This window comes from Pogonomyrmex barbatus, unplaced genomic scaffold, assembly GCF_055798465.1.
Source record: "Pogonomyrmex barbatus isolate J1 unplaced genomic scaffold, ASM5579846v1 scaffold1, whole genome shotgun sequence".
Taxonomy (NCBI): Eukaryota; Metazoa; Arthropoda; class Insecta; order Hymenoptera; family Formicidae; genus Pogonomyrmex; species Pogonomyrmex barbatus.
This window is the reverse complement of record NW_028297098.1, coordinates 9,241,279-9,265,160: the sequence shown is the minus strand read 5'-3', so window position 1 is coordinate 9,265,160 and position 23,882 is coordinate 9,241,279. Positions and strand designations below refer to the sequence as shown.

At 41.9% G+C, this 23,882-nt stretch overlaps 1 protein-coding gene and 1 pseudogene across 1 annotated transcript; one reads left to right on the top strand and one right to left on the bottom strand.

Annotated features, from left to right (window-relative positions):
- The first annotated feature begins 4,811 nt into the window (after positions 1-4,811).
- Positions 4,812-5,490, top strand: LOC148938045 (uncharacterized; annotated as a pseudogene).
- Positions 5,491-22,368: 16,878 nt separating this feature from the next.
- Positions 22,369-23,061, bottom strand: LOC148938044 (uncharacterized). The gene has a single exon (XM_089083779.1). The coding sequence runs from the start codon at positions 23,059-23,061 to the stop codon at positions 22,369-22,371; it is 693 nt and encodes a 230-aa protein (XP_088939905.1).
- Between the last annotated feature and the right edge of the window lie 821 nt (positions 23,062-23,882).

The window sequence follows — 23,882 nt, the reverse complement described above, 5'->3', positions numbered from 1 at the left end:
GCTTGAAAACGCATTCGCCGAAATTCATGCCTACGCGTTGCATACCTCCGAACCGCATGATTATATGGGATTTGTATTCGATTCGGAAGATTTAACGCACGGTCCGGCGGGATTATCGTTTCGACCGGCACGCGACTTAACTCGCGAGGATTTGGCGCCTTATGAGTTCAGCAGCGCAAAGCGCCGGAGGTCTCGATATCGCACGGGATTTTAACGTACGCGTTTTCAATGTCGCGGCACCCAGAGGTCGCGGACGTGTTTCGAATAAACTTACACGGGAAGACGTTGCGAAACGTTCGATTTTAACAATCTCCAATTCGGATAATTTATGTTTTCCCCGCTCTCTCGTGACCGCGCAAATTTATTACGAACACGGTACGTTGCGTGCGGGGGAACTTTATGAGCGGTGGAATGTGGTAAGACATCAGAATTCTTCGTTACAACGCGAACTCGCGTTGGATTTGACGAGGAGGGTCACCATTCCACCGGAGGGTTGCGGAATTCGAGAAATAGAATGTTTCCAACGCTTTCTCACCGCATCCGATATCGTTATTATTGTTTATAATTTTGTTACTTTCGGGCGCGGCGAGAGACCTTTATTGGATATTGGGACCTTTATTGGAACCGCGATATTCGCCTCTCTAGAACGTGAGCCATTGTATTGAATAAATATTATATATTATGAACAACAACAACATTATAGTCCTATTTTAAATTTAAAAGCAGCCGCGGGAAGTAGAGGGGGTTATTGTATACCGTGTAATATCGGTTATCGTGAGGAAAGGGGTCATCGCTGTTCAAACAAATGTTCTCGTTGTAACAAAGTGCCGTCGTGCGAGCAACGTAAAATCGTAGAACTTGTTAGGTGCGAGATTTGCAAACGTTCGTTCTTAGCAAATGCATGCTTCGAACATCATCGGGTGACAAAGTCGTACGACGGAAAAACATCGGCGAGAGTCTGGAATACCATTCGGCTTTGCGAAGGTTGCGGACGGATTATAAAAGCGACAAAAAGATACGAATGTGCCGGTTCTTTTTGCAAAATTTGCAGTTCGCAAAAACCGATAAATCATCTTTGTTGCAACCTCTCTCACGTGAAGACAGATCCTCCACTGTCGAGCCCGACGAAGATTCTTCTGTAGTTACGAGAGAGAGCGAGCAGAATAACATGGGTGAGCGGGAACGCAATAAGGGACGAACGGCATTCGTATTTTATGATTTTGAAACGCGTCAAGAGTAATCGCTCGAGAGAACCAATATGAAAATTCATGTCCCGACACTCTGCGTCGCACAACAGATTTGCGATTCGTGTGCGAAGATGGATAATTTGTCGGTGCGCTGCGACTGGTGTGGAGTATGCAAGTTTGTTTTTCGGCAGGATCCGGTAAAACAATTTGTCGAATTCGCAACATGACTAACGAAACATTTTACGCGGATTATTTGTATAGCGCATAACGCGAAATCGTTCGACACGCAGTTTATCCTCCGATACGTAGAAAATTATTCTGCATTACAACTTCGTATAATTTTAAACGGTACAAAAATTATGGTCCTAACAATAAATCGCACGAAATTTATCGACAGTGTTAATTATATGCCAATGCGTTTGTCAGAATTACCGAAGGCCTTCGGGGTACCGGATAACCTTGTGACAAAGATGTCTTTCCGCACTTATTTATACTGTCGATAATCAAACATATGTCGATCCACTACCCGATGTTCGTTATTACGCGCCCGAAACAATGTGAACAGAGGAACGCGAACATTTTCTCGCGTGGCATGCAGAAATGTCTGAAAGAAATACGGTATTTGATTTTCAACGTGAAATACTGGAGTATTGTCGCACTGATGTTAATATCCTTCGACGAGCATGTATGGCCTTCAGAAAAATATTCTTACAGCGGGGAAACGTGTGTCCATTCGAGGAATGTACAACTATCGCTTCAACATGCATGAGAGTTTTTCGGAAAAACTTTTTGCGCGAAGGAGAAATAGAAATCATTCCTTCGGATGGATACAGATTTAAAGACCAGTCGCGCAAAGTCGTGCAATGGTTAATTTTGAAGGAATGTGAGATCGGTCATTGAATAATTTACGCGGAACGTGGATGCGAGTATCGTTTAGCGGAAGGCATGCTTGTCGACGGATATTACGAATGCGAGAATGGAGGTGAGATGCGGCGTCACGTCTTGCAATTTCACGGTTACTTTTTTCATGGATGCCCGTCTTGCTATCCATTAAATCGTGATAAAACGCTCGAAAATTTTAACGATACATTTGACGTGCGTTACGAACGAACGGTTGCGTCTTGGCGATTACGTCGTCAAGGATATATCCTAACAGAAAAACGGGAGTGCATTTTCGACGAAGAAATGCGCGAGAATCGAGAGATGCGAGAATTTCTTGAAAATCACCCCATGGTGCAAATCCCTCTTGAGTATGTACAGAGAACATACGTCTACGTACCGTATCTTCTCGGTGCCTGTAACCTCGTATCGAGTCGCGATATTGCCGGTGCGTCCGCCGAAAAATCCCTCTCGATCCTCGCGATGCATTTTTCGGCGGACGCACCGGCAATATCGCGACTCGATGCGAAGTTAGAAGTAGACGTATATTCTCTGTACATACTCAAAACCGGAATTTTCCCAATTGGTCACCCGGATATTTATGTGAGCGAGGAATGCGCCGGTTTAATTGGAATTGCGCCAAATTTTAATTTTACTCCGGTCGAGGGTCTCGTACGTTGCCGAGTACTCCCCTCGCGTGATCTCTTCCACCCGGTACTACCGTACCGCGTACGCGGTAAATTATTATTTGCTCTTTGCCGTACATGTTGCGAATCATTTTCTCGCGAGGCGTGCACTCACGACGATCCTGCTGAGCATGAGTTTGAGGGCACATGGGTGTCCTGCGAATTACGCAAAGCAGTCGAAAAAGGTATCTCGTGACGCGGGTAGACGAAATTTGGCAGTACACATTCACGCGATATAACCCCGAAACGCGACAGGGAAGGTTGTTTACCGAATATACAACACTTTTTTGCAACTGAAACAAGAGGCGAGTGGGTGGCCGAGCGAATGCAACGATGACGTTGCTAAAGAACGCTACCTGAGGGAGTATGAAGCAACCGAAGGTATCATTCTCGATAAAAACAACATCGTACGTATTTTCGGCTTACGCTTCGTCGCCAAACTCTGTCTTAATTCGTTTTGGAGGAAATTCGGCCAACGGAGTAACCTGCCGAATACAGAAATAATAAGATCCCCTCAGCGTTTCGCCGAATTGCTGTCGAGTCCTGAACACGAGATAGTCGGTGTATTGCCCGTCAATGGATGCGATATACGTTTCATGACGGTTGAAGAGCGAAGTGGTGGTACCTTCACCGATAACTAACGTGGTGATAGCGGCATACATGACGGCACAGGCGCGATTAAAATTATATGAATATTTAGAAAAATTAGTCGCGTATTATATTACGATACAGATTCTTGTATATATACGAGCAGCGATGATCCCGAGGAATACGAACCGCGTACAGATAATTTTTTGGGTGACATGATCGACGAACTCGAGAGTTACGGGCGTGGTAGCTTCATCGAGGCGTTTGTATCTGGCGGGCCGAAGATTTACGCGTACGTGGTATGTACACCGGACGCACGAAAATATGAAATATGTAAGATAAAGGGGATTAAATTAAATTAAATTAAATTTTGAAAACTCGAGGCTGCTTAATTTTAAGAATATTTATAATTTATTATTAAATAGGGAAAAAGAGGAGGAGGAAGAGATAAATCTGCGATTTAAGACAATTCGCCGCATCGCGTTTCACGAAGTAATAACGCGAAACGAGGTAAAAATGTGTGCTCCTGTTTTATTAAAGCGCAGATTCATCGACAATCTTCTTTGTTATCCCTACGGTTTTACGATTATATAATATTTTACTTAAAATTAAGTTAGGTTAAGGCTCGGATTTTCCCCGTCCTCCCGCAAGTGTAAATATGTATATAGGATAAATATGCTTGTAAAAATTAAGATTATTTTTATTTTAGTCATAGTTTATTTTATTTTATTTTAGTAAATTTAAGAAGAAAATGTGAAATTTGAAAAATGTATATTATACGAAGTTTCGATTAGAAAATGTAAAATTACAAATGTAAATTTGCGTTTAGTTATTAAGAAAAAATGTAATAAAAATATTTATTTCTCTAATTGTAAGAAAAAGTATAATAAAAATTTTGTAAAATTAAATTTTTAAATCCAATTTTTTTCCACTTTCCTATAATTTTCCTATAACTTTCTTTTATCACTAATTTTTTTATATAGAAAATATTTTGAATTTACAATAGAGAATCTTTAAAATACTTTGTAAAATATCTTTTAAATTATAATCCTAAATTATAATCATAAGTTACAATTTTTTAAATTACTTTGTAAAAAGAAAAATTATACATTTTTACGTCCGCAATAATAAGTATTCAATTATTAAGTAAACAATTATTTTTTCCGCGAATAAGTTTCTCCGGCTTGAATTAGCTTTCGAGGAGCACTGCGTACAAGCTCGTAAGCGACGGTGCTCTCGCGGACGCTCGCACGAGCGTGCGAGCAAAACTTGTCGCGGACGAGTACGAGCTCATTACGCAAAGATGCGCGCGAGCACACCTCCGCCGCGGTGGGGGGAGCATTCCCCCTTCCGCGAGTAAGCTAATCTCAAAAATCTCAAAAATTTCTCTGAGAAAAAATCAAGAACCTCAAGTGTTCCATCCCTTTGTTTATTAATCTAAATACGACGCGCAAGACGTTCATTTCGCGAAATGGATGTACGCTGGAAACATCCGTGGACGTCGATCGTGTGCGGACCGACGGGATGTGGAAAAACAATCTTCGTAAAGAGATTTCTTCGTCATTTATCCGTTATGGCAGATGTCTATTTTGAGAGAATTTTGTTTTATTATGCTGAATGGCAGGATGCTTATCAGCAACTTCAATACGAAACTCGAGATTCCGCAATCGAATTTCACGAGGGATTACCGCGTCCGGAAGATTATTCTAACGATCCATCGCGCGCGAAATTGATAATAATTGACGATCTTATGAGGGAATCATCCTCGAGCGAAGCGATCATGGATCTGTTTACCAAGGGAAGTCATCATAAGAAGCGTAATTCATTCTCAGCGTAATTTTCATCAAAATCTCTTTCATCAGGGCCGTGGACAACGTGATATATCTCTCAACGCGAATTACTTTGTGGTTTTCAAAAATCCACGAAATCGCGCGCAAATCCACCATCTCGTTCGACAAGTCTATCCCAACGATCCAAAGTTCCTCGAGGAAACGTATCACGACGCCACGTCTCAACCTCACGGATATTTATTGCTCGATCTGAAACAATCGACTCCCGATGAGTATCGTTTTTGCACGTGCATATTTCCCGATGATACGTTGAATTACGTTTACGTATCGCGCAGATCCTTTTCCGGAAGTTTCGTATAAAAGTATCGTACTCGCATTCTCTCGCGACAGTCGCGCAACTTCCTCGCGATGAAGAAGAGAAGAGAATCTTCGGTTAATGTGAGAAAAATCGCAGAACGTTCGATTGGTAAGAAAAATATCTGTCTTCTCAAAGCGCTGTGTTATTTGAACAAAAATCAACGTGCCTTTTTCTTACGTCAGGCGGATGAAAAATTCATTCGTTGTATCTGCGAGTGCGTTTTCAATACCCTCAAGGGTAACGTCCCACTCGAACGTTCTGAAAAAAATCGTCTCAGCAAATATAAAGCATCTTTGCGTCGCATAGCGAAAAAAGACGATAATTGGAAAAGTAAGAAAAAGCTATTACTACAGCGAGGCAGATTTTTACCCTATCTCATAGGACCTATACTTTCGTTCCTATTTTCGAAAATTATCGGAGAATAGTCAGAGAGAGAGAGAGAGAGAGAGAGAGAGAGAGAGAGATCGAGTAAACCTAATTATGGAAAGGGCAAAGAAGATGGTCTTGATTTCCAAATCTTGAAAGAATGCAGCATCGTCTCCAACAACAGCAGCAAACGGAAATAGACATCAGGGAAAATTCCATGCGGCAGAATTCGGAGACGATACATGGAGAAAATTTAAATTCCGTACAAACACCCGGAACAATTTTGTCACGGCTCGATTCCGATATGAGCAAAATTCTTAATTCTCCCACTCCGCGCGATGTAAGTAAGAAATGGAAATTGTATAAAGAAGTACTTTGGAGATATCTCCATTTTGGTAAAGCGCAAAAGGAAGATTCGATGCGTAACGCCGTCGATGAGAACAATTCAGATGCGCAGGAGGGGGACATGGTGGAACCAACGCGCGAATCACAACCATTGAGCAAACTTTCTCATCTTGATAGGCAAGTAAGTAATATATTACGTGGCGAATCTCTGCGTAAGCGCGAACGGCAAAGCATCAAAAAAATATTAGAAAAAGTGCCGAAAAGTTTTCGTGCCAAGGCGCGTTTATTTTTGAAACATTTGATCGATAAAGCAGTATCCGTGAGAATTACTTGGGACGAGGAAAGAATCATGACTATCGATGACGTTATAAAAGATTCGAATATCACGGAACTGATAAACGACGCGATGCGCGAGAGAAAAACCGTGAAAGCAATAGGAAGAGGTCAGTTTGCGCGATTACTACGTATGACAAATACCCCGGCTGTACTCGTAGGAAATAAGGAATTGTTAGCAACCACATTTGTCAAGATATTATCATCACCACAAGCAAGTTCCACGAAAATACCGAGAAAACTTTCAACATCAATGCCGGCGACGTCGACGGCGACGACGCGGAAAAGAGTATGACGCACGAGAAAAGGACAAAAACGCTGAAAGACCGAAGAAGAAGAGCGAGCGAGATGCGCATTGTTTCTTTCGCCGCGTTTTCGTAAAGACGATATCCTTATAACCTTCGCGAAAGATTCTCAGGCAAGAAAGAGACGCTTACTCCATTAGAGTGAATTGACCAGGCTTGAAAATTTGTATTACGATCCAGCGCACTATGCGAGGTATTCGGCAATGGATAACTTGTCGCGTGCCGCTAAATCGAATTTCTCTTGTAAAGAAATAGCTCGCTGACTCGAATCGCAAGACGCGTACACGCTGCACCATCCGTCGAGATGAAAATTTCCGCAATTGTGTTACAACGTGACGAATATCGATGATCTGTGAGAGGCCGATTTGATCGAACTCCGTAATTTCAAAAGTTACAACGACGGATTTTCTTATCTTCTCGTGATTATCGATGTACTTAATAAATTTGTCTGGGTAGAACCGTTGCGGGATAAAACGAGCAATTGCGTGACAAGCGCGTTCCAAAATATTCTCTCGAGAAGCGATGGTCGAGTACCCGTGCACTTGCAAACCGACAAGGGTAAAGAATTTATCGCGCAAGATCTTTTAAAAGAAAGAGGCATACGTTATCGAGTAACTCGCAATCCGGACGTCAAAGCCGCCGTCGTTGAATGCTTCAATAGAATGTTAAAAGAGTGAATGTGGCGCTATTTTACATATAAAAATACGCGGCGTTACATCTAAGTGCTGCAAGATATCGTGCGCGCTTACAATTACACTCGTCATTTGTTTATCAGAATGCAACCGGCGACCGTTACGAGAGAAAATGATTGCATCGCACGCGAAAATATGGAGCGGCGTAGAGGCGAGAGAGAGAAGGGGGCGTAGAAAGTAGTAGAACAAAAGGCTAAATTCGATGTTAACGATCTCGTGTCAGTAGAGCAAAAGCCACTTTCGAGAAAGGATACGAAGCGCGGTGGAGCAAGTAAATATTTCAAGTTTGTCGCGTTTTTCATTGATGAAGACCTCGCGTGTACGAATTGTGCGACTTATTGGGTGAACACATCGATGGGATTTTTTATGAACAAGAATTAGCACGGGTCAGTAAAAATTTGGGAGAGGAAGAGTTTATCGTCGAGCACGTGATAAAAAGCAGAGGACGCGGTGCTAACAAACAGCTACTAGTTAGCTGGCAAGGATATCCCAGTAAATTCGACAGTTGATTCTCGTTTTGAGTTTAACTTTTCTCCAAGATAGAGGAGGAGCAATTTTTTATGGTTCTTCCGAGCGATAGCAGTAAGAAATATTTCCCGGGAAATATATGTTCTTCTTTCACCATTCAATTACCTCACGGCGTACATTTATTCGGGGAATGGGAAGTCGCGCTTAGCGAGATTCAATTTCCCTCCAGTCTTTTTCACGTACGTCAAAACGATAGTAAGATTAGATTTGTTGATTTGAGCGTAAAAGATGAGAAAAATGATGATAAGTTTATGGTGAAAGAATTGCATTTACATGAAAATACAGAGGATCTTATCTACGCGATTAATAAAGAGTGTAGACGCAGCATTTTACTTTCGAACTACGAAAAGGCTCAGGTAGTAATGTCCGTATAAGCATCGATTGTGACAACTGTACTCTCGTTCATTATATAAATCTGCCAGCTAATATTTTTCAAATATTAAGAATCAACATTGATGATAGCGCCACAATTTACCGTTACAAGTTACCTAATTCCGACGAATTAACGCCGTTTTTGAAACTCGGTTATGCCATCGGTATTGAATGCGCTGTATCTTTCTGGACTGCAGAATCTTGTAGTCTATGGCACGGTATCCCTGATAAAATGTACGTTTATTGCGATATTTGCGAGCCTTACATAACCGGCGATACGCGGAGTCCGCTTCTTCGAATCGTTCCAACCGAAATACTCGGATATAATTACACGTACGGGACGAATTTAATAAAATATTTCTCCACTTTGCAATAAAATATACTCCTTTGCGTCAAACAAAATTCCGTAAAATAAATTGAAATAGATATAAAAGATCACCGTGGAGAAAAATACCATTCGTATCCGGAACGTTGATAGTAACATTACACTTTAGACGCGTCCGTAATTACCATTCGTGCTAGAAAGTCTACGAAGCTTTGAGAAAAAACTAAACCTCCATGGAATACGACGAGTATTACGAAATGCAAAACGGTGGAGGCAGGGGAGGCGGAATTTTCGTCGGTTCAGCCTATCAGCGTAGTCAAGGGATCGATAGTTTCCTCGGAGGATTATTTAGAAGAGTACTTCCTCATCTAAGCAGGGGAATGCGTGCAGTCGGGAAAGAAGCTTTACGCGCCGGAATTGGCATGATAGAGGATGTTGAATACAACACTCCGTTCAAGGAAGCAGTCAAAACGCGGCTCAAGGAATCGGACGGAAATCTTAAGAGAAAAGCCAAAGAAAATATAAATAACTTGATGAAGGGTTCGGGATATAAAACATCCGCGAAAATACGACCGGGTCAGTTTCCCTTCGGAGGGCACGACGCACGCACCGCTAAATCCGGGAGAAGCGCGGTTCGTAAACGCAGACAAGCGGTAAAAAAAAGAAATCATCGAAAATTGGCGTGAAAAAAACGATTAAAAGAAAATCATCGAAGAGGAAAGCGAGCAAAATTAAAAAAGCAGCGAAACATCGACGAAATAGCGGGAAAAAGCGCACCGTATATTCCGATATATTCGTTTAACCGACGCACTTTGTAAATTTGAGAGATATGTCCTTTCTTCATACCCACTCGAGTGAGTGCTTAAAGAGCGAGCTCGATCTTTTTAGTTTATCTCCTACTCAAACCAGTATCGAGAATTCGCAATGGGTTTATTACAAACCGGTAACCTCGCTCGCGGGCGACGCGCCTATAGAATTCGTCATACCCGGACACGGAGAAGATTATCTAGATCTCACGCATACCATGCTAAGCCTTCGCGTACGAGTGGAAAGTTTACCCGGTCCTGGAATATCGACAGCAGGAGGAGGAGGAGGAGTGGGAAGAAGAAGAGCAGGAGGAAACAAAGTAGGCCCTGTGAATCATCTACTACATTCGATGTTTAACCAGATCGACGTGTACTTCAATCAAAAACTCGTATCATCCCCAAACAACGCCTACGCGTACCGCGCGTACATCGAAGCATTATTAAATTATTCTTCACTGGCAAAAACTTCCCATCTGATTTCCTGTCTATGGGACACGGACGAACCCGGTTATATGGACGCGCTATTAGAATCGGACAACCCCAATCAAGCTCTCGTGAGACGCGCCCGATACATCCAAGGAGAACATTCGGTAGATCTAATAGGTCATCTTCATTGCGACGTCTTTAATCAGAATAAATTTTTAATTAACGGAGTGGAGATTAGAATGAAACTCGTTCGCTCGAGAAATGCGTTTTGCCTCATGGAAAGCAACTCAATGTCGAAAATACGCATTCTACATGCTAGTTTACTCATAAGAAGAGCAAAAATAAGCCCCGCAGTGTTACTCGAACATGCGAGAATGCTGAGTAAAACAACCGCCAAGTATCCTCTGACGCGAGTCGAAATTAAAACATTCACGATTCACGCCGGAATGGTAGGAGAATCGATTGATAACGCGATACTCGGGCAACTTCCGAAACGAGTAATAGTCGGATTCGTCGATAACAAAGCGTTTAACGGCGACAGAAAGTTAAATCCATTTAATTTCAAAAATTACGGCATAAATTTCTTCTCGCTATATGCCGATGGCGTGCAAATTCCGAGTAGATCGCTGCAACCGAATTTCTCAAAAGACCATCCGCTCTATGTTGAGGCTTATAACACCCTCTTCTCAGGAACAGGCATCCATTTTCTAAACAAGGGGAATTCTATAAGCAGAGAAGATTATGCCAAAGGTTTCACGCTTTTCGCTTTCGATCTCACTCCCGATCTATCGGCAAATTGCGCTGGACATTGGAATCTTGTCAGACATGGAAGTTTACGATTAGAGATGCGATTTGAAAAAGTTATTACCTCAACGATTAATTGTATCGTTTACGCAGAATTCGATAACATGTTAGAGATCGATTCCTCGCGTCAAATTATCATTGATTTTAACGGATGAGACATACTCCAATTTCTCCCCTCCCACCATTATCTATTTTTCATTTCTATTTCTTCGAAAGCTTAACAAAAAATAGCCGTAGTTTTGCTTTAGACGTGTACGTCGTCACTTCGCAAAACAAATTGAAAGTATATTCTACGCATCATAGATATAGTTATCGATATACAAGGTTTCCGCGACGCTGAGGGGAAGTTTATGCCGAAGGAAGTAGCGGTTGTCGCCATTAACGAAGCATTCATAAGTCACTGCATTATGATGCCTCCATATTCATTTGTCGAATTACCCGAAAAATACAGACGAGAAAACAACTCTCGAAACTTCCATGGGATCGAGTGGTTTGACGGAACAGTCAATTCCAAACATTTCATGACGGAACTATGTGAAATTGCACGGCAAGCGCGTTACATATACAGTCCGAAGTCGAGAGAAGATACATTATTTGGAAAATACACTCGCAAGAAACGTATATAATCTAGAAGGAATCTCTCCTGCTTTCAAAAACCTGTCGGAAGGCGAAGAGCATAAATTGCGTTGCAATCATCACAGGTTTCATCGAAATTCCAACAAATTTCATTGCGCGTTACGCAATGCATGCAAATTGAGATACTGGATGTAATCTCAAGAAGGGAACTGCGACATAAGCAGCGCTAATTCTTTTATCAATGAAAGTTCCGATGACAGTGATCCAGAAAGCGAGGTTTTTACAATAAAACGAAATTTTCCGAATCTCGTTATGTGGAGAAATAAGAGATTAGAAAAAGAACAAGCGAGGTGCGAACAAATAAAAGCGGAGAAAGAAGATCTATCGAAACTCAAGCGTGAAAAAAAGGAAGCTTCTACCGTACAATCCTCGCAAGAGGATAAAAATATAACGATACCGGCGAGCCAAGAAACAAGTCAAACATCATTCCTTTCTGCGAAAGATGAATTCGCTCGAAATCTTACAAGCGTTGTATCATCTTAGTGTCGGATATGCGGGTGTGTATCCTGCCGACAGAATCCCGAGGGTGTGGACGAAGTCGACGGCCATCGTTGCGAACACGGATAATCACGATCGTCCTGGGCAACACTGGGTTGCTTTCTACTTAGACAAGCGCGGAGAAGGCACGTATTTCGATAGCTACGGACTATCACCCCTGGATTCCAAATTCAATCTACGACTTCGACGAAACTCTACTACTCATAAATGAAACATCGTGCGATTACAAGACACATTTTCTCAGACCTGTGGACAATATTGCTGCATATTTCTTTATTATTTGTCTCACGGTTATAAGCTTAAACAATTTCTCAAAATATTCAGCGAAGATTACGAAGATAATGATAAGCTAATCGTACAATTATTTCGTAAAATTTTTCTTCATGAAAAAAAGAAATGTGAAAAATCTCATGTAACGTGCTGTCATATCACAAACTTGTACTTTTAAGAATAATTAAACATTAAAAAAACACTATTATGGTAATATGTATAATGATATAACAATAAACATAATTTTTTTGTAACATAAATTCTTTGTCTCTTTTACTTCCTTTCCCACTGATCTAAAATCGGTTTTAGCCACATAATTCCAGGCTAGAAATATCTATTCGGTTTTAAATATTTTTCGTTTGTTTACCATAAAATTAGGGAAAATAATCTCGCTAGTGTATAAATCCTAATGTTAGAAAAATCTGGAATTTTATATCTAGAAAATCTTTTCAACCATCGTGTTTGTCATAGGATAAAAGCCTCGTATAACTCCAAGTTCGTCGTCGTCGTCGTCGTCGTCGTCGTCGTTATCAGAAACCTCTAATGTGAATCTGTCCGTTCCTGTTTTCCTCCCCCAAATATCTTACGACACGCTGAATAATTCTAACGGTTATTATACTCCGACAAATTTTGCGTCTTCAAAACCTATATTCACTTGTAACCTACATTTCCTCCATACAAAAAAATGACATACGAGTCGAGAAATTTATTTAAATTCATCGACTATGAAGCGCCGAGAAACCTTTCGCCCTAAGAAAAATGATTCTTCATATCCCATATACAGCCAATAAAATCTCACAAAAATTGATTTTCTTCTCTTCGCACCATCCCGCGTCACAAAAAATCGCATTCCATTCTCGACAAGTATATTCCTTTTACAGACTCGTCATATTTCTTTTCGTAGACGCCATTTTTGGACCCTGATCAATCCCAGACACTTTCTCCCCCTTCCCCTACTTTTCATCTAGCATTTCGACAACCAATCGCACACTTGGGGCACTATGGCTAGAGCCAATCACGCGCCGGGCAGCTACGGAGTCAGCCAATCAGAACTCCCACTAATTATCTAATTATCACCTCCCACGATCATCGACCAATCAGAATGCTCCATTTCCACGTAGTTGCCAGTCGGAGGCCACGTCCCTGACGCCAGTGGGAAGGTGGTGGAGATTTGTTTTGACACGCCATGGTTACCCACTTACTACTAATTGAGTTGAAAATAAAAAACAAGCCAGAGGTCAAGAATTATATATAAAATTAAAATTTGTCAAGAACAGAGACATAAGCATGATGAAGGCATTCTGTATCTGTTTGTAGATTCAGCGTATTATTGTTTTGTAGTTTGATAAACAACATCTCTGAGATTAAACATTTACCACAATCACGTTCAGAATCTAAAATATTAACATTATCCCAAGCAAACTCATGTCCACTTTCCATTTTGTGATCTGTAATAACCGATTTAGAGTTTCATATTTCTCCGAATATGACTGCGATGCTCATTCAATATCGTTTTTAGCTGTCTTTGTCTCAGATAACACTTCTCACATTCGATTTTGTACACTATATTTTTTCCAACCGGGTTCCTGTCCTTATGTGCACGGATCATCCCACTCACAACTTACTCATACTGAAAAAAGCTTAGCGTCTAAATCATTAATAATTTTCTAGAAAAATTGTCCACTTTGAAAGAGTTGAATGGTAATGTGAACTATCTAGTCTTTTATCGTTGTCAATAATTTTCAAGTCAATATTCTGTATCATTATTTTTATAAAACAACTTTTTAAGCCTTTGAGATATATAGTTAAAGATAAATGTAAGGGGATACTCGTTATTTAGCAAAACGGACACCATTAATTCTAGGTTTTTTGGTAATATTGAGGATGTAATAAGAAGAGTCTATCTATTAAGCCGAAAACCATGCCTTTCTTCTGGGACAGAGGATGTTAAGAGTGATAATTTAAGAACCTATCAGAGAAGGTTGGTTTATGATACCAGTCAAAATGACTAATGTTGTTAGTAATTTTCATGGTAACTTCCAGGAAATTCAACTCCCGTCCACCCTCTTCGCATGTGAATTGTAGTCTTGGGTGGAAAAAGTTGAAAATCCTGAGAGTATCTTCAATCCTGTTGGAACAACGCGATATCGTCAACGTATCGGAAATGGTAAATCTGTGTCAATCATCTCGATAGCCCTCTCCTCCAGATCCCTCATCACCAAATCAGCTATAATTGGGGACAGCGAAGAACTCATATAGATTGAAAGTCTGCTTGTAGATTTGACCATCAAAAATAAAATAGGTGGAGTGTAGGACCAAAGAGACAGCTTTAAGAAATTCTTCTTTTGGGATATCACAATATGGCGCTATATTATCCCATCGTTTGGAGATGCTGTCCATAGCTAAATCTAGTGAGACATTGGTGAACAACGATTTAACATCCAACGAAATTAATGAGTAATTATCATCAATGTAACATCCCATTAATTGTCCAATTAATTGAAAACTATTATCTAAATGACTTTTCGGTTTAGGAATGCTCTTTATCATGATTCTGTTAAGTGTTGATGCCAATGCATAAAGCGGACTATCAATGCATGATACGATTAAACTGAATGGACAGCCTTGCTTGTGTATTTTAGGCAGGCCATAAGCTCTAGGTAATAACCCATCACTACATGCTAAATGATTGTGGTAAACGTTTAATCTCAGAGATGTTATTTATCAAACTACAAAACAATAATACGCTGAATCTACAAACAGATACGGAATGCCTTCATCATGCTTATGTCTCTGTTCTTGACAAATTTTAATTTTATATATAATTCTTGACCTCTGGCTTGTTTTTTATTTTCAACTCAATTCCTTTCACGGTTTTTTCGATTTCATTCAGTACATGATTGTCTTTTGATTGATACGTTTCTTAATAATTGTATCGTTGGTTTTAACATCTTTGTAACTTTTCTAACTTTTTTGCTTATACGATCCTGCTTATACGATCCATCATGTATAGCTTGACTTTAATATGGTGAGTAAAAAAATTTTATACTACTTATATTATCAGAATCTGATTCCAACTATATTCGTGTGCCGCTTTGTCAAGACAAAAAGATTTGTTCCCTCACACGATTTGGCAACCGTCGTGAGCGACAGACTTTTGATTAAATCACATTAGAGTTCGGCGTCTACTGACCAATACTATTTATCACTGAAGATGGCTCAATACGAGAGCCGAAACGTTTGATTTTTAATAAAGAAGATTTCTTAATCAAGAAGAATTATAAAATTTATTGCGCACTGTTTACCGCGCGTTTTCTCATTGTCCCTTGTTTGTTAATTTTTTAAATATAGAGAAACTGAATATATGTAATTATGAATTTAAATTAATAAATTCAATAAATCATTTCTAGAATTTTTTAGAACCTCGTTCGCAATTGTGTTTATTTATGGATCCAAAAACAATTGAATGATATATATAGTCATGAAATTCAGATATACGTGAAATTATTTATATATTATTTCTCATTTAAACTTTAATACTTTTTTCTGCTAAACAAGAAGAGATATTAGATTTCTTCCAACAACACATAACATCACACAATGATGTCACAAATGAATGTAACACAAATTAGAATCTGTTAAAAAAATTTAGTTTCATTTGAACGAAAGTGCTAAGTTATTAATTATTAGTATAATTTTGTTTTTGTTTATTTTTTTTATGTATTATTGAATGTATTATTGATAGATTATCGATCTTGCGTTTACAAATAATACAGAACTCGGCAATGAAAAAAAAAACATCAAAATTTGGAAAGTGCGAGCTAATAAAAATTTTGTTTTTTTAATTATGTCGAATACATTTTGTATTACTGAGTTGCGGTTTTCAGCATAATATGGCACAAACAATAGCACAATTAATAGAAATAGATATAACAGAAAAATACAAGGCTAACTTTATGCACATTAGTGACTCTTGGACATTATCGCATATGATTTTTACAAAGATACATTTCAGTAATACAAGAGTAGCCTCACTCTGATTTCAATTGGTCCGAGAAAATCATTTGCGCGTTAATTGCTCGCGATAATTCTTATTCAGACACATACAAGTAGGTGAACAAAGGGGGTCCTAAGCCCCCCAGGCATGTGGGGGGATGAGGGGGAGAGGGGATCGTAGAACCCCAGGGAGCTTAGGACCCCCCCTTGACCCACCGGTAAGATGATTTTCTTTCTTCAGAGGGTTCGTATCCGGGGAGAAAAGGTGGATCCCTCTGGCGGTCGTCGAGACAGGTTTATCTCTCTCGATCGGTAAGGCGGTCGCGGGGTTTTCCCGGGTCGGTTCCCCCGTTCTCGATGCCGCCCGCGCTTCTTGTTTCGGGCGCTTTCTCGATGTCGCCCTAGTGTTTTTTTTCGGGCGCGTTATCGACGCCGCCCGCGCTTCTTGTTTCGGACGCGTTCTCGACGCCGCCCTAGCGTTTTTTTTTTCGGGCGCGTTCTCGACGCCGCCCTAGCGTTTTCCGCGCGGTCTAGCGCTTTTCGCGTAGCCTTGGGCGCGTCTCGACGCCGCTCTAGCGTTTTTCGCGGGAATCTAGCGCATCCTTTTTCGCGGGGTGTGGCGCTTCCCGCGTCTGGGCGTTTTCCGCGGGGTCTAGCGCGTCCTGTTTTCGCGGTTTGTCGCGTCGCCTTAGGCGTGTCTGTTTTCCATAACGTTGCGATTAGGCGCGTCGTCGAAGCGACTCGCGTTGTTGACAGGAGGTTGCGGTTTGTCGCGTCGCCTTAAGCGTGTCTGTTTTCCATAACGTCGCGATTAGTCGCGTCATCGATGCGATTCGCGTTGTTGACAAGATGTTGCGGTTTGTCGCGTCGCTTTAGGCGTGTCTGTTTTCCATAATGTCGCGATTAGGCGCGTCTCACACGTCACGATTAGGCGCGTCTCGCGTCTGAGCGTTTTCCGCGGGGCTTAGCGTGTCCTGTTTGTGGTTTGACGTGTTTTTTACGTCACTTTAGAGAGTATTTAACTAGGAGTGTCGACGATATATTGTTAGTTTGCGAGATGGAGAGTCTAATGTTTCGGAGAGTCAGTTTAATGTTTTGGAGAGTCAATTGAAAGATCCGGAGATAATATCGCTTTTAGACGATTCGCTCGAGCTCTCAAGAGAGATGGAACGCGAGCTAGTGGAACGGGAGAAACACGCGATGACGATGGGGCGTGAGAAACGGCCTACGGATCGAGCGGGAAGAGGAGAACGAGATATCGGAAGTCGAGAGCGACGCGGTCTACTCGCTCGAGTTGATGTGCGCGATGTGGATGTCTATGCATTCGACGTCGTGTAATTTGCGGCTAATGATAGCGTTTTTGTCTAAACATCTGGCGCTTCATCGAGGAACGGAGCCGATCGCGCGTATACGCGAGGCTGAGCGTATGAGGAACGCTATACGTATCGTTACTGATGTCTGGAGTCGAAAGAGTCCGTGGAACTCGTACTGTTCTGGGGATAGTATGGTTCGCTTGGTCGAGAGTTCCGCGAAGCCGGACGAGCGTGCGTCGCTTATGGAGATCGAGATAACAAAGGAGGCTTCTTCGAATTGGATACGAGAACTTACTAGGAATATCTGGCGCGTTTGAAAACGACGAAAGGGGATCTCGACGACGAGTACGAGAAGTATCTATTTTGAATACTACGAGAGGGAATGATGGGAGTTGTGGCAATGGTTTAGACGCGTTGTTTGGGTCTCTATCTGGAGATAAGGAGGAGGCTGATCGATTCGTTCAGTATGTGACAAAGTTGAAGGGACGACAGCTCGAGACGAGATCTCCGGGTGAGAAAGGGATCGATTGCGAATTGGTTCGAATGTACGTGTACAATATCAAGGATATAGTTAAGAAGAAGAGACGCAACTGGTGGAAGTATGCGAAATTGAGAGTTCAATTTTTGAACTCCGTGTCGGATCGGAAGAAGCAGTTGATGCGACAGTTGATAGATCGAGTCACCGATGATCTGAGGAGGGTACCCGGAGTGCGCGGGGAAGCGAGAAGCGTCGAGTGTGACAGCGAGTAGGAATGTATCGCTATGACGCTCGCGCGAATTATTGTCAGGGGTATTGATTGTGGCGAAGAGCGTGAGTATATGTAAAAGAGAATGTACTAATATTTCTATGTAAAAGAATATATTAATATGTATACTAATTATTAATTGAATATATGTATAAGAATATACACGAATATATGTATAAGAATATATACATGAATATATGTGTAAAAGTGTGCGCAAATATGATGCCGAAGTTTTTTCTCGTTCCGAGAACGTATGAGAGAGATGAGAGTGGGAGTCGCGCGAGAAGAAAATTATCGTAGGAGTATTAATAAGAAGATAATATTTCATAGGAATGTGAATGTTGTGCGATGCGACATTTTCGCGCTCGCTACGCGTGACTACGGGAAGTCTGACCGCAACGGCGATAGAAGATTAGTCAGTCTATTGTTTATTTCGTCGTTCTTTATTTTGTTCTTTATTCTATTGCTATTTTATCGTTGTCATGCTTTTATTTTTATTCTCTATTGTGTACTTTTGTTCTCTATTTTGTATCGTTAATGATATTGCGTATGGGATCTTTAACGAGATCGTCATTCGTTGGTGTATAATCGCGCTACTTATATTTGGATTCGTTCGACGAGAATAATCTCACGCGATAGAGAATAGAAATTAAAGCGATTTTAATTTCTGATTCGCGACTCGGATCGATTCATCGCGTCGGTCTTCGCCCTCTCGCGACCGATGGCAACATCGATCGAACGGTTCGCGCGTATTTCGGCGACGCGCAGTGTCGATTTGACTTCTGTCTCGCGCGATGACGCCCGCTCATGGAATCGCCGTGATGCGCGATAGCCGTTATCGCGGCGATTCGCGACTCCGTCGCCGATAGCGACTAGGAGGCGATTCGGTTTTTGCAAACCTACAGATATCTGGACGGCGATAACGTGCAAACAATATCAGATAACGCGACGTTGGCTCTGAGACACACGATTGCGCTTTTTCAGGAGTATTACCGTATACCTGGTGATGGTGTTCTTAACGAAGCTACATTGGGACAGATGCGTAAACCGCGATGCAGTGTCAAAGATATATCGAATGACTTGGACAATTCTCCGAGGAAATGGGCGAAGACGCATCTCACTTGGAACTTTCATCTGGCGAGCGAGAGCGTTCTACGAGTCACCGAAGTCGCGTTCGAGATGAAGGCTGCGAATTCGTCGCTGACGTTCGAGCGCAATTCGATGAATCCCGATATCGTGATATCGTTTCGGAAAGATTTTCACACGTTTGTAGATCCTCGGCATCAAAGTAGCCGAATATGTCCGTCGTTGCTGGACAGACCAGGAAATGTGTTAGCTCACGCTTTTTTACCATCATCAGAAGTATCAGAGGTGCACGTGGATAGCGCGGAGAAGTGGCACATCGAGTTAACTGTTAATCCTGACGATACGATTCATCTGCTGCATACGTTGACGCACGAGATCGGTCATACATTAGGATTACATCACAGTCCTCTGAAAAATGCGATAATGTACGCTTTTGTTCCCTCTAAGACCTTTCCCGTGCGATTGAGCGAGGCGGATTTTCTCGCCATTCAGAATTTATACGGTTTAAGAAATAAGAGCGAAATTGCGGGACCAGTTACGACGACCGTAGCGACGACCACGATCGCGACGCGAGACACGGGGAATTCCGCGGATCTGTGCGCGTTGCGACGCGTCGATGCGGTGTTGGTATTAGAAAATAGAATGTATGTGGCGTATTGACATTACTTATGGTCGATCATCTAAACGGAAAATCTTACGGCAGGTCGTTGTTACTGACGGACTATCTGCGTTTTCTTCCCGATAATTTTACGCGTTTGGCGGGTGCGTATCGACGACCCTCGGGCCAACTCGTATTGTTTGTTGACGATACGATTTATATGATAGAATATCCGAGTTTTGAGCAAGTACCGGGTTGGCCGAGGAAATTGAAAGATATGAATCTTCCTCCTAATGCGAAAATTAACGCTGTGATTAATACTAACGCAGGACGAACGTTCGCGATTTATAACGACGAGATCGTGGCCGAGATCGACGATTGCTCGATGATAGCCGTCAGACATAATTCGTTGCACGCAATATTTCCGGGGATTCCACCCGCTGTAACGTCCGCCGTTCGATATATCGACGGTAATCTGTACTTTTTTGTTAAACGACAGTTTTTCAAATATAACGAATTTACTAGAAGTGTAACTATGGCCGGTAAATTTGATTCAGAGATTTTTGGTATCGTGTATCCAAAGGACGGATTGTTAGAGCAATTGCGCGCTCTTTTGAAAAGACTCGCTCAGATGAGGAACGTATTTTCGAGCGAGGACGATTTAGAAGAGGAGAGGGAGGAGGAAGAGGCACGGGAGTTTTCGCATAGTGTATAGAGCTAAGGATACGAAACGTTTACGAACAGTATTGCGCGATCTCTTTCGTAAAGATGTACGATATCGACCGCTCGCAAGACACAAGACACGCCGAGTCGACGAGAGCGATGACGCGAAAAGGAGAAAGAGGGCGCTCGACGATGACAGATCGATCGCGTCGAGTCATAGTAACGTCGGTTATATCGCATCGAGTCATAGTAACGTCGGTTATACGAACAATTCAATTAGAATTCTAGAACGAAAATATTCCTTGACTAAGACGGGATACAAGTTTCTTAATGTATGCGTCACTCTTGAACGCTCTTCGCGCGTGAATATTATTCTGGGAGATAGTCATAGCAAGGAGGTCTCGATGTCGTCCGATACGTGGAGTCAGCTTATCGAGCAATGAGACGTTCTCTTGAAGTATCTGCAGAGTACCAACGGAGAACCGTCCTTTCCAACCCCGTCGCATATTGGAAATATGACTGTGCGTTTCGGAAAAATCAACAACTTGACGATATTACGCTTGGAAACATCGGCGGCTCGCTTGGCCATGTCGAAGGAAACAGTGAATAATATGTTCGAGCTCGAACATTGCATCAGTCGACTCGTTATCTCGTTGACCAAGATATTAGGAAAAATCGATGCGACATTGGCACGTTTCAAGGATATTGCGTTCACCGCTAAGGATACGGAAAATATCTCGAAAGTTATATGCGATAGTGATGCCTACGATCGTAACGACATTATCAATTGCGAACTCGTTGCTCTGTACTTTGGGATGTAAGATTGAGATGAAATAAAAGTGAGATATATCATAAACAATGTTTTGTGTATTTCCTCAAGCATGTATATAAGTATAGCGAGCGATAAAAAAATTCGATTATAGTATAAGCAATGAATCTAATTATAATATATAAGCACTGAATCTAATATATAATACAATGATTAAAAACTAATTTGACATATGATATAAGTCGTTAATGCGATATTACAATTCGGTGATACATTCCCTTCATTTTGACCATCAGTCGTACAATTTGCACACGTTCTCCATAGCGCAATGCTTCGCGTGACGCTCGCAGTGAAATGCTCGAATGTCGTCCAGAGTGCTTAGGCGCCCTATATCCTCGAAATCCGCGTCAATAGTCTCGACAGTCAATAGTCACGTCATGATCCGCGATGACATCGCAGCCGAGAATTTCCTCTAACCACTTCTTTTTCTCCAAATCTTTGACGTACATTTGTTTAGGTGCGTCTCGCGATTGATCGCATACGCCGTTTCGAATCACGTGCTTCGAGAGTCTGTACGCGACGTCGCCATCGCCCCACTGCAGGCCGTGATGATTGGAGATTATCCAACACGCTTTAGATTTTTCCGTTTTTGTAAGAAGATTCCAGGGTATCGCTTCTCGAAATATTCGATAGGTTAGCTCTTTTCCATTTTTTAATATTGTCACCTCTTTAACCATAAATTTTTCCCGAACGGTAAAACCTTGCAGACCGACGAAGATCGGTATGTTCGGCATCATTCTTGTAGGAAAACAGCGATTACGTGAGTTTACGTACGACGTTCGTCAGTGGGTTATACTCTACAACTCTATCGTGAATGATGAGACAATAAGCCGTTGTGTTAGCCGGAACGTTCTCTTTGCATTCGAATTCTACGCGAACGTCGACGGTGGCGCTCTTGATCGATTCGTTCTGGTGGGAGCAATCGATGATTAGCTAGCGGACCCTATTGCAGAAATCTAGTGACAGACATGAACAGTTCGCAAGTCTCACACCCGTAATACGTCTTTCGAAATTTTAGATACATATCGTACAGTACTGCGAACTTGTTTCGTTCGAAATCTAGATTCATATCGTCGTAGGGATAGAACACGGAATTCAAATAGAGTTTTACATTAGTCAGCTTACAATTGTCGAATTTAGAAATGTCTTCTGACAGTACGTTTTTTCTTCCGGTCTGTAGCGCAAAGATCACGTATCGCGGTTTCTCCAATTGCGTTGCCGCTTTTACCGCCCAGGAATGCTTGGTCGTACTTTGCAACAGCGGAAATTCGTATAGATCCCATGAACGAAAGCCCATACTCAGATATCGTCCACTGTCCAACGTTCGCAGAAGCGATAGTTTGTTAACGTCATTAAGTACGTCACGTGTGGCATTCGCCACTGTATTCTTAACAAGGTCAATCTTCGGTCTCTGATCTGAATACGCTACGACGCAATTGTTATCGTTGCGAGCGCGTATCAGAATGAGTTCGTGTCGCGCGTTTATCACTATGCGTTTGTAATCCTCGCAGAAACCAAGGAGTACGTTGAGAGGCACACAAAAGTTAAAATCGTCCAACGCTATAGGCGGTATTTCCCATCCGGTGTTCTGTAAAACTCTATCTCTCTCGTAGCTCAACGATGCATAGTTTTTCATCAAGGTCGTTATACGTTTCTGCTCTTATCAATCTCCACGCCATTAAGCTCGTATCGAATCTCGTCGAACATAAACGCGACGCAGTTATTGACTAGCTTTGTTCTCATAACTTCTTTCGCTGTGCCTTCTTTCGCTGTATCTTCCTTCGCGCTCTCTCTCGTCGCGAATTTTCCCTCGATGTATAGAAAACTTTCACACGGCAACGTATACAGATCCTGTTGCTGAATAGGTATTCGTATTTTGTCGCTGTATCCGAACGTGGTGTTAGCATATGGATTGTAAGTGTGAGTTTCTATTTTCACGATACGATCGTCAAAGATCGAGGCACCTCCGATACTTAAAATGTCGCTCGCCATGTCGATTCTTCACGACGAAACATAAAGATCTTAAGAATGCAACGTTCGCGGCGTTCAGCTCGTTCGCTCTTCCCTCGTGTGCCTTCCTCGTCGCGTCGTTTTGCGGTAGGATCGCGGATGTAGCGTTTGCGTCTCCTCCTCCTCTCGAGTATCACTCGATCAGAACGAGCATCTTTTGCTCTCGCGCATTTCTTTCTAATGCCTTCGTCGTCGCACGTGAAGTCGTGCCGTTATCTCTTCTCCGCGAAAATCGATCGGTCGCCCGTCTTGATCCACGATTCGAAGCGTGATATCGGTAACGTTTCGCCCGATGATCGGAAAGTAAATGATCGATGTTGGAGCGTTCGAGTTTATATCCCGGAGGAACATTCGGCGAAAACTCATGTATCGTGTGAACCGGTTCGTTATTGCTGTACGCACCTGCGGTGATATTGCACTCCACCCGAATGATATTTACGCCCATGA

Bases quoted from the DNA above. Each gene is read 5' to 3' on its own strand.
- LOC148938044 (XM_089083779.1), bottom strand. From the start codon at position 23,061: ATGAAAAACTATGCATCGTTGAGCTACGAGAGAGATAGAGTTTTACAG.